Source organism: Micromys minutus, assembly GCF_963924665.1.
Source record: "Micromys minutus genome assembly, chromosome: 8".
Classification (NCBI taxonomy): domain Eukaryota; kingdom Metazoa; phylum Chordata; class Mammalia; order Rodentia; family Muridae; genus Micromys; species Micromys minutus.
Genome location: NC_137977.1, coordinates 49,796,540 through 49,812,334, shown reverse-complemented (window position 1 = coordinate 49,812,334; position 15,795 = coordinate 49,796,540). Strand labels below are relative to the sequence as shown.

The 15,795-nt window shown below is 43.6% G+C and overlaps 1 protein-coding gene across 2 annotated transcripts in view; it reads left to right on the top strand.

Annotated features, from left to right (window-relative positions):
* Window positions 1-15,795, top strand: part of ATP8B1 (ATPase phospholipid transporting 8B1) — a 102,172-nt gene that overhangs the window by 33,983 nt on the left and 52,394 nt on the right. For both annotated transcript variants that reach the window (XM_080920395.1, XM_080920396.1), the window contains exon 2: window positions 710-912. In XM_080920395.1, the coding sequence (XP_080776521.1) occupies window positions 732-912 (181 nt within the window). In that variant the 5' untranslated portion in view covers window positions 710-731. The remainder of the gene's footprint in view (window positions 1-709; window positions 913-15,795) is intronic.

The window sequence follows — 15,795 nt, the reverse complement described above, 5'->3', positions numbered from 1 at the left end:
AACTCATTACAGGCTCAAAGTATTAGCGTTCACAGGAAACAGTTCTCTTTAAATGGCGGTGTACCAGCTCTGTCTAAAGTGGAGAATAGAATTCCACAAAACATATTAATGTAATACAAATAAATGAATACTCCTATGTACCGTAAGCTTTGTCTAAAAACCAGAAGGTACTTATTGTTACTACATGAATTATGCTGTAATACTGTTTCATCTATTTCATTTTTATTTTAACACTGAGTATGACCCTACTAAATGTATCACACTGGGGAGATAAACCATTTGAAATATTGCTCTTAAGGTCTGTGCGACCTTCTAGGGAGAAAGAGTTGAGTGAGATTGAGTCTTATATGTTTTCCTTTGTGTGTGTTATATGTGTGTATTATATATGGGTACATGTGTGTATGCAGGGACATATACATTTGAGGTACCAGAAATAACAGTGGGTATCTTCCTCAGGTCCTCTGCTCCTGTGTAACACACACTTATAAACTGAGCCTTGTTTTTTTTCTTCCTCAGTTCTGATCTGGCACTTAATGAATAGTGTTCCCATTACATATCAAGTTAAACTTTTAGATCACTCTTTAGGAATAATTTGCATGTTCAGTGGGACAGCATTCTGTAGAAGGGGTCTTATGACAGGATGTAGCAAGATTTAGCCCAACACAGGAAAGTCCCAATTCACTCTTGTTTCCTCCTTTTCTCTCCTCAGGTAGTTCCAATTTGCCAGCAGAATGAACACAGAAAGAGACTCGGAAACCACGTTTGATGAGGATTCTCAGCCCAACGATGAAGTGGTTCCCTACAGTGATGATGAAACCGAAGACGAACTTGAAGACCAGGGGCCTGCAGTTGAACCAGAACAGAATCGTGTCAACAGAGAAGCAGAGAAAAAGAAAGAGACATTCCGGAAAGGTGACCAAATGAAGGGCCTGCTGAGGGTGTACTGTATGTGTGGATGCTCTATGGGGCAAGGGAAATGTACCAAAGTTGACTGATCCATTCACGTGATCTAGGAGGATATCTTCCTCCTTTGATATCCTCCTAGGGTGACACTGAGCAAGTCTCCCTCATCCCCACTGTGGCAAGGGTGGGAGCGCATATCTGGCAAGTTCTGTTTAGAAATCAAAGGTTTGGTTAGTGCATATGTTTTGCAAAGGGAAAATGTGTAGAAAACTCAGCTTGCTACAGCACCCAGGAATCTAAAAAAATATACACGCCAATCATAATAACAAATAAAATTTTATTTCAAATGATTTGCATTACTAAATAGCATAAGAACTAATGCAGATCTATTAATACCTGAGGCTGGGGAGGTAGCTCAGTGGGTAAGAGCATTTGCCGAATAAACCTGAGGATGTGAGTTTAAATCCACAGTACCCTTATTAAACAAAACAAAATAAAACAACACTGAGTATGTCCACTCACTCGTCTGTAACCCGAGTTCAGTGTTAGGCAGAGGTGCTGGGACCTTTCTGGCTGATATATTAGCTCCAGGTTCAGTGAGAGACTTTGTCTCAGGAAAATAAGGCAGAGAGTAGTAGAGAATGACACCTGATATGTTCCTCTGGCCTCTCTCTGCACACAAGCATGTACAAGCACACCCGAGCACACAGTTGATCATATATACCATATACGTGTCTCCATGGCTTAGCTCACGTGCCCACAAATAGATTAACAAGAGCAATATCCACACACAGTTTTAGCACTGTGCTGAAGTAAATGTGCTTTGGCAAATATTCAACTACTCAGCCAGTGGAAACCACTCTTTGAAATGTGTCTTTTCTCTATTCATCAGAGGTCAGAATATCACACACTGAGGGCAGCTTCCCAAAGAACTCTCAGAGGCAAGGGCCCCTCAGAGGAGTGATATTGGAACATCTCCGTGGCTGTAGATTGGCATCAGGACATAACTTTGAGCTCTGGTTATTCTCTTCAGCTTGTTCTTTCTAATGTTCTTCCCCATACTTTAGGGGACCTTGAAGCCTCCATACCTTTTGTTCAGTCACTCGTGAATATAAAAGGGCTCTGGCCCTCCAGAAAGAATTTTTGTTGGTTATGCTTGAGTGTTTACTTTAAAAATATTTATACTAATTCTTCGAGAATTTTATACGATGCATCTTAATTAATTTACCCCCAATTCCTCCCTTTAATTCCTCCCAGATCTGCTGCCACTTCCCTACCCCCTCAGTTTTGTTTCCCCTTTTTCTTTTAATTTAATAACCCAATAATTCCAACTCGTGCTAGCCATATACTCCTCGGAACGGGGCCATACATGAGAGCATGGTCGATCGATCTCCAGGTTTAAAGTCAGTCAGTCCCCGTCAGCCTGGGCTACATAGCAAGATCCTGAGTCAAAAGGATCAGAGAAAATAGGGATCGAGCCAGTAACCCCCCTTCTATAACTGTTTTTCTTCTTGGTTTAGTCAGACTGCATTATTCTCTATTCCTTCTCTCTAACCCTGGAGGGGTGTAGTCTCAGTGTGTGTGTGTGTGTGTGTGTGTGTGTGTGTGTGTGTCTGTCTGTCTGTCTGTCTGTGTGTGTGTGTGTGTGTGTGTGTGTGTCTGTATCTGTCTGTGCCTGTGTCTGTGTGTCTGTATCTGTCTGTGTGTGTGTCTACATCTGTCTGTGTCTGTATGTGTCTGTGTGTGTGTCCATGTGTGTCTGTATCTGTCTCTGTGTGTCTCCATGTGTGTCACCTCAATGAGTTGAATCTGTGAGTTCTCCTTGTTATCTTCCACTCTTGTACACTATGGATTCACTGCTCAAATTAGAAAGCATAATACTCAAAATCTTTGATTGACATGAAGATGAAATCACATTGATCTGGACAGGAAGACGGCTTCTTGTTCCAACCAGTCCAAACTGGTATGGGTGGAATAGAGACAAAGCTGAAGTAGCCTGACAAGTTAATAGAGAGTTCTAGCTGATTGCCTGGGGTGAATAAAAAAAATGCCTCTTCCTCATTCCATCCTCGTGGCCCTGCCTGGTATCATAATCTTGGGATCTCTGTAGTGTGTAGATATCTGGGGAGTTGGCAGGAGTTTTGTCTCTGTAGGGTGAAGGGCAAACTTGGCAGTTTGTGCCTGGGGCCACACAATCAAATACATGGTCTGGTGAAGGGGCTGGGGTTGGGTGGCCACAGAAATGTTGGAAAAGCACATCACGGATACAAACATCTTCTCTGTTTTTTTCCAATTTGGCCAGTACTTTGTGGCAGTTAGCACCCTTTCCTGATAGTTTAGTGATAGATCGTATGCCTATATTCCTTTCCTTATTCTATGGGCATGGATGGAGTTTGGTTTTCTAAAGATAGAAATGGTTTTGACACTGGTGTGTGCATGTATGTTATGTTTGTGCATGGCACTACCCACTTGTGGAGGTCAGAGAACAACTTCTGATCGTCAGCTCTGTTGTTTTCCCATGTAAGTTGGGGGATTGACTTGGCAGCCAGTGCCTTTACCTACTGAGCCATCTCACTGGTTCATGGTATAGTTAATGTTCCTAGGGAGATTGGTTGGTTTTCATTTTTCAAAACTTCTGTTAAATGACTTTGCCTATGTGTTTTGATATCTGTCTGCTCTCTGTACGAACAACAGACCACAATCAACAATCCCTGTCTCTTTGTTGCTATTTCTCTGCTACCCTGTATCTCTACAGCTAGCCAGCCATCTTCCCTTCCTTGTTTCTATCCCCCCCCACCCCCAACCCTTTTAAAGTTTTTTTCTAGGTCATTTTCTCTGACCTCTGTTATTTTGTTTTTAAACTACCATCTGTCTTCCTTGGCCTTGCATATCTTGGGTTATTTACTACTAACGATTCAGTCCTTAAAGACCCAGGAGTAAACGGTAACCCACCATGGAGCCTACTAAGACCTCAGCCCAGCCTGATTCCAAGGCACCTCAAAGTGCAGGAGCCACAGTTACTTCTTTAATGACATCATTGCCACACAGTCTGTTTTCTTGTTTTAAATCAAGAGAATGCCCTAGTCAGCTAAGCTTTCTTGTTAAACCCATGTCAAACAAGAGTTTTAAGAGACCCATTGAAAGTTCCTTTTCTTTGAAGAGCCATTCTCATGTGCTGAAAAACAAAATAGAGAACAAGTGTTAACATGTGCCTAGAATGTTCCAGGAGGAAAGATAAGCTCACACTGTTCACTGCGGTAGCCTTTCTCCTTCTTGTTTACCTTGAGCAAGGGTAGACAAACAACTAGCGGATGCTTGCTGGTTGAAAGTATGAGAAAACTGGTTTCCAAGGAAGGGTGTCGGGACCCCAGGCTTTGGTTGCCCCTGAGGCTGGAAACATGGAAGACTCATTTTACCTGGAGTTTCAGATTCTTCATTAGTACCAGGGGAAAACACTCTGGCTTTGTGCAGCCAGAGATTTCTATCATTCCTTGGTTGTGGGATGCTGGGTTTTAGCTGATGTTTCCAGACTAGTCCTTTGGTTAATAATCCTTTGCCTTGTGGAAATGCTTCAGAGATGAAATCCTCGGGGAAGGGAGCATGCTCTGGAGAGGACTTCTGGGTTAATGCAAATGTAGGCTTTTCTGTGCCTAGGAATGGGATGTGAACACTGCCTCCCACCTCCTTCACAGCTGACTTGCCTTCCCCCTTCTGGCTGGCTTCCCCATTTATACACAGCTTCTATGGCCCAGGCCACATTCTAACCTAAACTCCACCTTGTACATGGGATGCCACAGTCTACAGTTATTATGAGCGAGCTTCTGAAAACCACTACCAACTATCACACTCTCCCATCCCCTTGGCTTTTTCCCCTCTGTGGGTTCCCTGCCACTACAGATAATGTTTTCTTAAAGGTCACCAAGCTCCCGACCACCAAGCCCACTGAGCTCTGTATCAAGCATGGTCTTCCCATCTCTGCTTCCTCTGGGGACAGCCTTTCTAACACTGCCCTCAGAAAACCAGCCTCCTTACCCCCCCCATTTCGATTCTTTGCATGTTGCTGTTCATGTCTACAACCTATCCTGTGTGACAAACACAGCCTTTAAACCCACATCATAGGGTCCATTCAGAAAATCCAGGCATTTGTCACTAAGCCTGGTGATGACCTGAGTTCTGATCCTGGTAGGAGGACATGTACTCTCAAGTTGTCCTCTTAGAGCCAGATGGATGCTGTGGCACAGGAATACACACACACACACAAACACACACACACACACACACACACACACAAATAAATACATGCATAATAAATGAAATAAAATAATTTTTGAAATACAAATTTTAAATGCTCATGTAGTAGACCCAAGTGTGTGTGTGTCCCTGATAAAGCCAAGTGTGTGGTGGTTATGGGGAAGACCCCAGACTTAGGCTGTGTGGCCAGCTCTAAGTCCTGTCTGGCCTAAAACATGTTCTTCATATTTATTTATGATTAAATTTTCACAACCGCCATAAAATCTCTTCTAACATCAATCCTATAACAGATAAGGACCCTGAAGAACAGGGAAACAAAGCCCTTTCCTTAAGGCCAGACACTTTCTCTCCTTCTCAGTACCTAACCAGGGGCAAGTTAGTACCTTGAGATGCCTGGTTGGAGATTGTTTATCTCTTAACCAATCAGGGTGATGCTGCTGTGGCCTTGGGTTTCATTTTTCTATTCTGTGCTGGTCCTAGCTCCCCGGGCCCAATCCTGCCATGTGAAAAGAAGATATTTGTAAGTGCATCATACCACATCAGCACTGGGGCCAAACTGAGCTCTACCAGAGAAATGTGTGTGTACCAAAGGCCTCCTGGAGATGAGTTCACCTGCATGAGGCAGGTGACTGGCTCCCAGCATGCTCCAGAATGAGGCAGTGGTGACTAGTAAAGAGTGGAGGGGAACTCAGAGGAGCTAGGGTTCCTGGTGCTGAATGGAATCTTTAGAGCCTAAGTGATGGGGATCGAGGATCAGGGTTCAAACAGTATGAATGTCATCCTGAAGGCCTTGGGAGCCTCTCGGGCTGAAAAAAATAGGGCAAAATAAGCAGTAGCCCCTTCCTTGACTGCCTGTCTGTGGCCACGCCTCTTTCTTCTTCCTGCTGCTTATCACAGAGACATATTGTACTGTACATGGGCTCCTTCCTCACTAGCCCCTTCTCCTGTCCTTTGGTGTGGTTTGCTCACCCTCTCCTTGCTGGTTGGTCAGGTTACCCACAGCTGACAGCCAAGCCACTTTCACCAGTTTACTCTCTCGTAGTAAAAAATATATAAAACTATAGGCCAGGCATGGTGGCGAACACCTTTAATGCCAGCACTCACAGAGACAGGAGGATCTCTGTAAGTTCAAAGCCAGCCTAGTCTACAAGGAAAGTTTCAGACCAGCCAGGCACACCTATTGAGACCGGTCTCAAAAAGTATTAGCAATAGACTATTTCTTTCAAACTTTCTCCTGACTTGGAACTTTGTTCATATATCTGTTTGAGACCAAACTGGTCATTAGCAGACAGTATTTATGACAAAGTGTTTAATCATTGGGTAGACAGTATTTAGTATAGCGTGTTCAATTGTCAATAGGTAAGCAGTTTTTAAAGTGGAATGTTTACCAGTCCAGGGAAGGTATCTCTGTTCTTGGCAGAAATGTAAAGTAGATGTAAAACTTTCACGTAACCAGTACAGCTGGACACTTGCTGACAGGAACATGCACAGGAAGGATCTGTAACTAAAGATGTAACTATTTCGTTTACTTGGATCCCGAATACAGATAATGCTGGCCCATTGAAACATGGAGACCTGAGAAACTGTGTACTAAATTAGACACAGTTATAATTGTTACGCATTCACGTGTGGAAACTTCATGTTGTAATTGACTTTCCTTTTCTGATCATGTGTAAACCAGCATGACCAGTGAGCTGTAAAATGAAGGCTGAGGCTATCTTCTACTTCTCTCCTGTTTATCAGACATTGCCTTTTGACACTGTAATTTACTATCTATAGAGTATGAAGCTCTTCTTCATAGAGACCTAATGTAGCTGATGTTTTTCTCCCTACAAGTTTGGAGCCCCTAAAGCAGATTTCAGACCTGGGGAGACAGCTCAGTTGGTAGAATGTTTATTTATCGTACAGGAAGCCCTGAGTTCAACCCCCAGCTTTGCATAAACCAGGCACCGGTGTTGGACTCTGTAGTCTCAGCACTTGAGTGAAGACAGAAGAATCAGCAGTTCAAGGTCATCCTTGGCTACATAGCAAGTGCAAGGATAGCCTGTGCTATGTGAGCCCCTGTATCAAAAACAAGCAGCAGCAATAGTAGACTTTAAGTGTTAGGACGGCACTGGCCCTTGCACTAACTGGGTTTCTCAAGGTCATCTGTATGTCACACTCACCTGTGGAGCATAGACACTCTCCAGGTATCAGACTCACTCCCTAGAGATGGTAGGATGGAGTAAGGCTGGATTCTGCCTCAACTCAGCAGAATAGCTCAACTCATCTCCCTGCAGACTGGTGACTGGTCCAGGCAGCAACACTGGAGTGCTAATTAGAAAGAGAGATGCTTCTAAAGAATCATCTTCCTTCTCAAGAATCCCAAAAGCCCTCAGACCTGGTTAGTTGACTTTGTTGGCCTTCCTGTGAAGTTTCTGTCCCCTTTGGGGCTGCAATCCTTCTTCCTGTTCTTCCATAGAGTTTCCAAGCTCCATCTAATGTTTGGCTATGGGTTTCTGCATCTGTTTGAGTCAGCTGCTGGGTGGAGCCTCTCAGATAACAGTCATGTTAGACTCCTATCTTCAAGCATAACAAAATATGATTAATAGTGTCAGGGATTGGTGCTTGCCCATGGGATGGTTCTCAAGTTGGGCCTGTTATTGGTTGGCCATTCCCACATCCCTGCATTTCTTGTGGACAGGATAAAATTTTGGTCAAAAGGTTTGTTGAGTGGTTTGGTGTTTCTATCGCTCCACTGGGGTTTCTGCCTGGCCTCTTCCGGTTCTATATCCCCAGTGCTGTGAATCACAGCTAAGGTCACCCCATTGATTCTGGAGTGCCTCTCTTGTTCCAGCTCTGTCACATCCTGGAGATGCCCCCCCATACCCCCACCCCGGTCAGTAGCAGATTTCCATTCATTTTCATGGACATCTCTCCAGTCTCTCCTCACCCGTGATCCTGAACTCCTCCATCCCCCACCCCATTTCTCCATCTCCTTCCAGGCTTAATCTAGGACCCACATATATAGTAAATGTACAGCTTGATCTTCATGTGGATCCTGAACAATTGGTATGAGGTCTATCCCAAAAGTTGTTGCCTGTATGTGGACTATGTTCTTTTAGCTGAGCTGCCTTGTCTGGCCTCAGTGGGAGAGGACGTACCAAGCCTCCCAGAGACTATGTGAGGTGGAGGAGGCTACCCAGGGGCCCCCCACCTACTCAGAGGAGAAAGGAAGAAGGGAGGAGGTAAGGATTGTGGAAGAGAGTGACCTGGAGAGGGTGGCAGTGATTGGGATGCAAAGTGGATAAATAAAAATATATATATTAATTTTTAAAATGGCAAAAAAAAAAAAAAAAGCGCCTTTAAACCTGCTCAGAAGCATCACTTCAGTGAGAACTTTTACACCTCAGCCTCACCTACAAATCAGAATCAGATTATTTGGTCTTCCCCAAATATACTAAAGTTGTACACCGTTTGTAGAACATCAGGTCTGGAAGGACTCTAACTCTTAGGAGTGTGCTGGGTATGCAGCTGTGCTCATGGAAGTCTAGGAGTGTGAGGAGACCCTGTGCTGTAAGTCTGGGCTGTGGCAGAGCCTGCATCCCTCACCAGGTCCCAGAGGATGCAGCTACTCCCACCTGGAGTGCCCAAGTGTAGATTGGCTGCTACTGTTCCTCCTCCTCCTTCTTTCTTTCTCCTTCATCCTTCCCCCCTCCTTCTTTTTTTTCCTTCATCCCTCTTTCTTCTCCTTCTTGCTTTCTCCTTCATCTCTCCCCTTCTCTTCCTTCTTTTCTTTTTCCAACAGCAAAGCAAAACATCTAAGTTTTTGAAATTTTTTTGCTTTGCCTTTAATCTATCAGTTATTGAGATTCATTCATCCTTTCATTCATTCATCCATCCACGGCAATAGTCAAGTCAAGCAAATGGGCACAATCCATTCCTGAGACCACAATCAGCTCTATTTCCCACCTCTCAGATGTTTTTGTGACTTGTCTCACTGCTGTGAGCAAATGCTGGACACAAAGCAATGTAAGGGGGGAGTGTCTACTATGTCAGGGAAGACATGGCTGTTGGAATGTGTGGGCAGCAGTTCACACACACACACACACAATCAGAATGGAGACAGAGAAGAGAGCTGGTCTCAGCCAGTTTAATCCTTCTTATGCACTCTGGGGCTAGCCTAAGACATGACATTTAAGGTGACGTTTCTCATTTCTACTAACCCCATCCAGTAATTCCCTCACAAACAAGCAGAAATGCATCTCTGTGTGATTCTAGGGCTTGTCAGGTTGTTGGTCAGTCTTAACGATCATAGCTCTTCCCTTCACAGTTCTCGGTCTGAGCAATTTCCTTAATTATAGGAAAACAAAGACCCTCTCAAAACCTTCTTCTTTTCTAAAGCAGAGACAAGAATCTTTTTCCTCCACCACTCCCACCCTCAGCAATGTATCTGTTCCCCCGATTTGTGCCTCCCATTCACAATGGACACACCCATTCACAGGTCTCATAGACATTTTCAGTTCAGTACAACCCCTCATGTAGACGTATCTCCCCACACTCTGTTAGACATGTCTTTTTCTTTTCAAAACAATGTGTCTGTTTTCTTCTTCTACCTGTGGGCTCTGGGATAAAACTCAGGCCATCAGACAAGGGCCTTTACCTGCTGAGACATCTCACTGGCCCCAGACAAGTCTAACCCTTTGACATTGCAACTTGACATTGTCATCTACTGTTCAAATACTAACCATGTCTAACCCTGCTTAGCTTCTGAAATCATACAGGGTTGAGTGATGATCAGGACACTGTGTCCATAGACAACATCAACACCAAAGGTTGTGCTCAAGTTTGCATACACACACACACACACACAGAGAGAGAGAGAGAGAGAGAGAGAGAGAGAGAGAGAGAGAGAGAGAGAGAGACTCTTTCGTGTTTTTCTTTTCATATATTTACAATCCTGAAAACTGCAGAGAATGCAATTACCTGGTTCAATAGCTATTTCATGAGCAGGTGGGGCTGTCCCGGTGTAAGCATGACATGTGGCTGACAGCTGGGGGACTTTCATTTCTTCCCTCCCCATTTGCTCAGGGGAAGTCATCATCCTTCTTTTCTTTAAAATGTTTTTATTGCATTTTTATCTGTTTGTTTGGTGTATGCATGTGTGTGAGTGTGTGTCTGTGTGTAAGGAGGGCATATGGGGCATGTGATTGTGTGTGTATTCACGCATGTGTACCTTGGCTCACAAGTGACAGAGGACAACTTGTACTGGTAGGAGTCAGTTCTTTTCTTCCACCATATGGGCTTGGGGCTCAAACTCGTGTGATCATGCTTGGCAGCAAGCATCTTTGTCCTCCGAGCCATCTCGCTAACCCCATTCTTAATTTCATAGCCACACTTCTTTATACTTTTGCTGCCTGAATCCATGTCTTTAAATGCTATAGTTTAGTTCTGTTATGCTTTTGAACTTTGTGTTTATTTGTGTAGATCTAAACAATATATATTCTCGTTTAAAATATTTTAAGGTATTCATTATACTCATTTTCATGACCATACGAATTGAAAAAAGTAATAGAATCACAATCAAATGTTTAATACGTGTGCAAATAAATCTAATTTGCATGGGTAGTGAATGAAAATAAAGTCTCCCTTCCCTAGCTCTTCCTCAGCCACAGATTTTCCTTTTCTGGAAAGAAACTTGCTTTTACTAGTTTCTCCTCGATTCTAGAGAGGTATCTGGTGCACACATGAATATGCACAAACCCTCACATACCTCTTGCTCTGTGTCCCCAGGGATGTGTGTGTGCACACAGTCATACCATACATTTCTTCTGTGCATCTTGCAGCTAAAAGTCCAGGATAGTAGTAGCTGTCTGCCTTTATCAGTTGGCCATGTGATGTAGAATATTTCCCTACCATCCATACAAAGCCACCTCATTTGTTTTATTTTATTTTTTCTCTCAACGTAGGCTTCCAATACGTGAATGTTTAACCAACTGCTTCTAGTAGGCGTCTTGTTTATTGCTAATCCTTGGAAAATATGACTGTATACAAGAAGCTCTCCACAGCCAGCTCCTTCCTGGAGAGTAGCACACGTGTGGAGGATAGCGCCTAGAAGCCAGAGTGTCCTACGGTGCACTGGGTATCAAATTCTGAAATATGGTCAAACTGCTCTCCACAGAGGCTATCCAAAGGACCCTGTTCTTTTCAACTCAGAGCATCATGAGATTATTTATTCTTTGCCAGAATTTTAGCATTACAAGATAAAACAAATGCTACCTCTATGCACACTGAATCTTCAGTATCTTTCCTACTCTAAAAGAACTGATTGCGTGTGTGTGTGTGTGTGTGTGTGTGTGTGTGTGTGTCTGTCTGTCTGTCTGTCTGTCTGTCTGTCTGTTGCCTGCCTGTGTCCTGTACCCATTACCCATGTTTCTCTGGGATGATTGCTCTTCTTTCTCTTAATATTATGATTCTAAGCTTTTGATTTCTCTAGTCTCTTGAGTTGTTTGTAGCTTGTACCAAGTAATACAGCCTCTGGGTTGTTGGTGGCCTTGTAAATGAGAATTCAAAACAGCACAGAGGATAGGGACAAGGCCAGGCTGCTTCCTTTGCCAGATGGCACTGATGAAAGCACTTGGCATCTGTGGGAACACTCTGGGCATCACGTAGCTGTGCTTAGATGTATTGGTGACGACAAGCATTTACCAGAGTGGAGTGATACCAGTCCGTGCGTGGCTGACGTTACATGTATCCCAGACATGTACCTGGTTGGTTTTGTTGCCACGCTTTGGTCAATTATCTTTCTAGCATCCAACTGCAGGACCCTATGTTAAAAATGTATTTTGGCATTCTTCCTGGTAAATTTATAATTTATTTTCTTTGTCAATAGTCCTATTCTAGAAAATGAAACAAGATGCTTTCTTGGACTGCAAATTATGATTGTAGTATAGCTGTATAGTAAAATATACCCAAAAGGCAAACACTTCCCAAGGCTGCTTTGTTAGACTTCCTAAAGGCACACCAACACAGCATTTCAATCCACATTAATAAATGTTCTCTGGTATTTTTATTTTACATGTATGAGTATATGAAATTGCATGTATGACTGTACACTGTTCATTCAGTGCCTACAAAGTCAGAAGAGGTCATTAGATCACTTAGAACTGGATGGTTGGAAGCAACCTGTGGGTTCTGGGGACCAATCTCAGATCCTTTACAAGAGCAACAAGTTCTCTTTTTTGTAAAGATTCATTTACTTTTATGTGCTTTCGTGTACTTATATAGTGTTTTGCCTGCATATATATGTATATATGTCTGTGTGAGGGAGCTAGTTCTTCTGGAACTAGGAAAACAGAGTTGTGAGCCGCCATGTAGGTTATGGGAATTGAACCTGGATGCTCTGGGAATCCTGTCCACTTTTTTTCCCTTCCTGAAGTGGATGGCATTGTTCTCAGCAGTGTCTGGTATACTGGTGCCTAACAACATGCCCCATAGTCGACGAGCTCAAGTAAAACCTTAAACCCTTATGTCCCTGGATATGGTACATACCACTGTAACCCAGCACTTGGGAGGCTGAGGCTGGATAATAATGAGCTTCTAGCCAGCTTTGGGCTACATAGTAAGCCCTTGTCTTAAAAAATAAAATGGTAAGGGCTGGACAGATAGCTCAGCGGTTAAGAGAACTCTGCCCTTACAGAGGACCCCAGTGCAATCTCCAGCATGAACATGGCATTTCCCAACTGTAACTCCAATCTCAGAGCATCCCATGGGCCCTGCTAGCCTCCGTGGGCAGCAGGCATGCATGTGGTGCATTACCCATACATGCAGGTGAACACCAAGACACATAAGATAAAAATTAACAAGTCTTTTAAAAAATAATAAAAAGCAGATACGTTAAAAACTGCTACAACATAGACCGGATTCATAAGTGTCCCAAGAAACCTCTACTTAAGCGACTCTCCCTTGGCACTCTCTTCTGAGTGGGAAAGAAGTGGTCTGATTGCAGATCTTATCACAGAGCTCACGGGTTGTTTTGCACTTCCACTTCCGTTTTCCCTCTTGGTGAAATTGCTCTTGAGCTTGAAAGACGCCAGGAACATTTACACTTGTCCTAACACAACACTTAACGCTTCCCCATGAGTGGCAGCCAACCACGCAAGGAAACGCTCAGGAATGGTGTTGTGATTTCAAAACTGTGATCAGGTTTATTGTTTGCGTTTCCTGGCAGGCTGCACTTTCCTTTAGTGGTGTCTGTGTCTCCTAAGGAGTAGGAAGACGGAAAGCGAGCTGCTTAAAAAGATGAGGTATTTTCATAAGCACAATGGCGGTTTTTATGAACGTCACACAATTGATCGTTTTATGATCCCTTGCTCATAAGCTTTTGTTTCTCTATTTCCCCTTCCAAAAATGGCGTGCCATGCTCAACCTTAATTTCATCAAACCCCGGCCCACCCACTGCGTGTCACTCAAGGGAAAGTCATCTCCCAGCAGGTTGATGAACAATTCAGATGCTGCCTATGGCCTAACCCCTAACTGATGGCTTTCTAACTGATGACATGTGTTTTAAGCTTCCGTGGCAACAATCCATCCGCACCTACTTAGTGAAAGTACAAGCACAGCTGTATGCTGTGGTAACCGAGAGAGGGCGGCTCTTCCAAGTTGGCTCTTGCTGGCTGAGTGGCATGAAGGAGGGCCTAGCCAGTTCAGCAAGGTGGAGGGTGGTCTACACTTGGAACTCCCATAGACCAGCTAGATTCTAAATCTTACTCTATTCGTCTTCTTGCTGATCCTGCCAATGGCTCAGTGTTCTGAGCTCTAAAATAAAGATATTAAGCACTAGGCACCATGCTTGGCGCATGCATAGGATAGAACATGTTATCTACAAAACTGATATAGTATACTGCGGTGGAAACCTAGTTGGAAGAACAAGACAAAACACAGGAGATGCAGTCTCATTGCCAAGGGGGGTCATCTCCATGTGGGAAAGTCTCTTGAGCCTACATTACCACCGAGTGCTGGGTTTCAACAACAGGGCACCAATTGATATAGAAAGGGAGCAAGCTAAACTATGAGTTCAGCATTTCCAGTTCATTGTGAAGATACTTTTGGCGCTACCGTGTTCAGAACACATGAACCTGTGAGGAATTCAAGGACAAGCTTGGCATGTCTCGGGTTTTCTTGGGAACCAGTTTGGGCAGAGGGGAGGATGCAGTACCCATGATAAGGTGTGGTCACTGCTGTCCCTCTGAATGGGTTGGCTACAGTATAGGGAGGGAGGTCTAACTTCTGTGAATGAGAATATGCTCATTAATTATATCTCCAAGTGTATGTCTGCCTCTGCTCTAGGGTAGAGTCAGCTCCATCCCTTGAAGACCTATAAGTGGCCCTTCCCAAGGGATCAGCAGGGAAAAAAAAAGCATAAACTAATGTACTTTGGGAGTAGCACTGATAAAGGAGGCTTCAAAGGTTAACAGTTGCCATAAAATGGTGTTTAGATTGGTGCAACTATGTCTTAAATGTGATGGCTCGTTACATTCACACCTTCTACCTAAGGATTGTGATGGTCAAGATTCAAACAAAGAGTAGGCAAAGGACAGTTGTCAATGAACTGGCTTGTTCAACATGTTCCACATGTCCCTAAAAGAATGGCTACAGCCATGCAGCCATCAGTGTCTGAGCAATGCCATCCATACCAGCAAAAGATCAGACATGATCAGTGTACAAATGAAACCATAAAAAGAACATGGCCGTCAAGTCTATTGCTAGAAGTCATGCTGTTGGCCTGACCCAGCCAATGGCTATGTTAAGAATGACTAAGCCACTGGGAGAGGCAGCCACGAGTCTCCAATAATATCAGAATGACCCAGATTCCACACCTTGAAACTTACAAAAGACCTCTGGCCATGACTATGGGAAATATCAGCTGGCTTCCTGTATATCTGTATTCCTTCAGGCAAGTAGAACGATATCTTGGGCAACAGGAGAAAATACATGTATCATCTCATGAGGTTACCATGAAGGACCAGATCAGAATTTAGGCCATTCCAGCTGTGGTCACCCAGAGGCATGCTCATATTTATATCAAAAGGATGAAGGGTCCTACAGCTACAAAGACTTCTGGGAGATCAGGATAGATTTGACACCGAAAGTCTTTACCCCACATAACAAGCAGGCCAAGGAGTGACATTGCCTACGGGGTGGAAAGGATGGACATCATCCTTAGTTTTATTTCTATGGCTGGGATCAAAATTCCCTGACACAAAACAATGGCCTGGGTTTCTATGTATTTTTTTTCTTTCCCTTTTAAAGAAACACATGGGAAGTCAAAACAAATGATCTGCAGCCAACCCCACTTTATCAATATAAAGTTATTTGGTATTAAGGATATATATTTGTTTAGAATTTCAGGTTAAAATCCATCATAGCTGGACATTAAAGGTGACAGGAACTTAAAACAGCTAACCATATCACAGCCACAGCCAAGGGCACAGAGAAATGGATGTACTTATACATACTTCAGATGCCTTTGTCTGTCCATATACAGTCCAGGACTCAGATTCAGGGAATGCAGACAACTCTAGTGGAGAGGGTCTTCCCACATCAATTAATCTAATAAAGACAATCACCTATAAACATATTTATAGACCAAGCTGATCTATC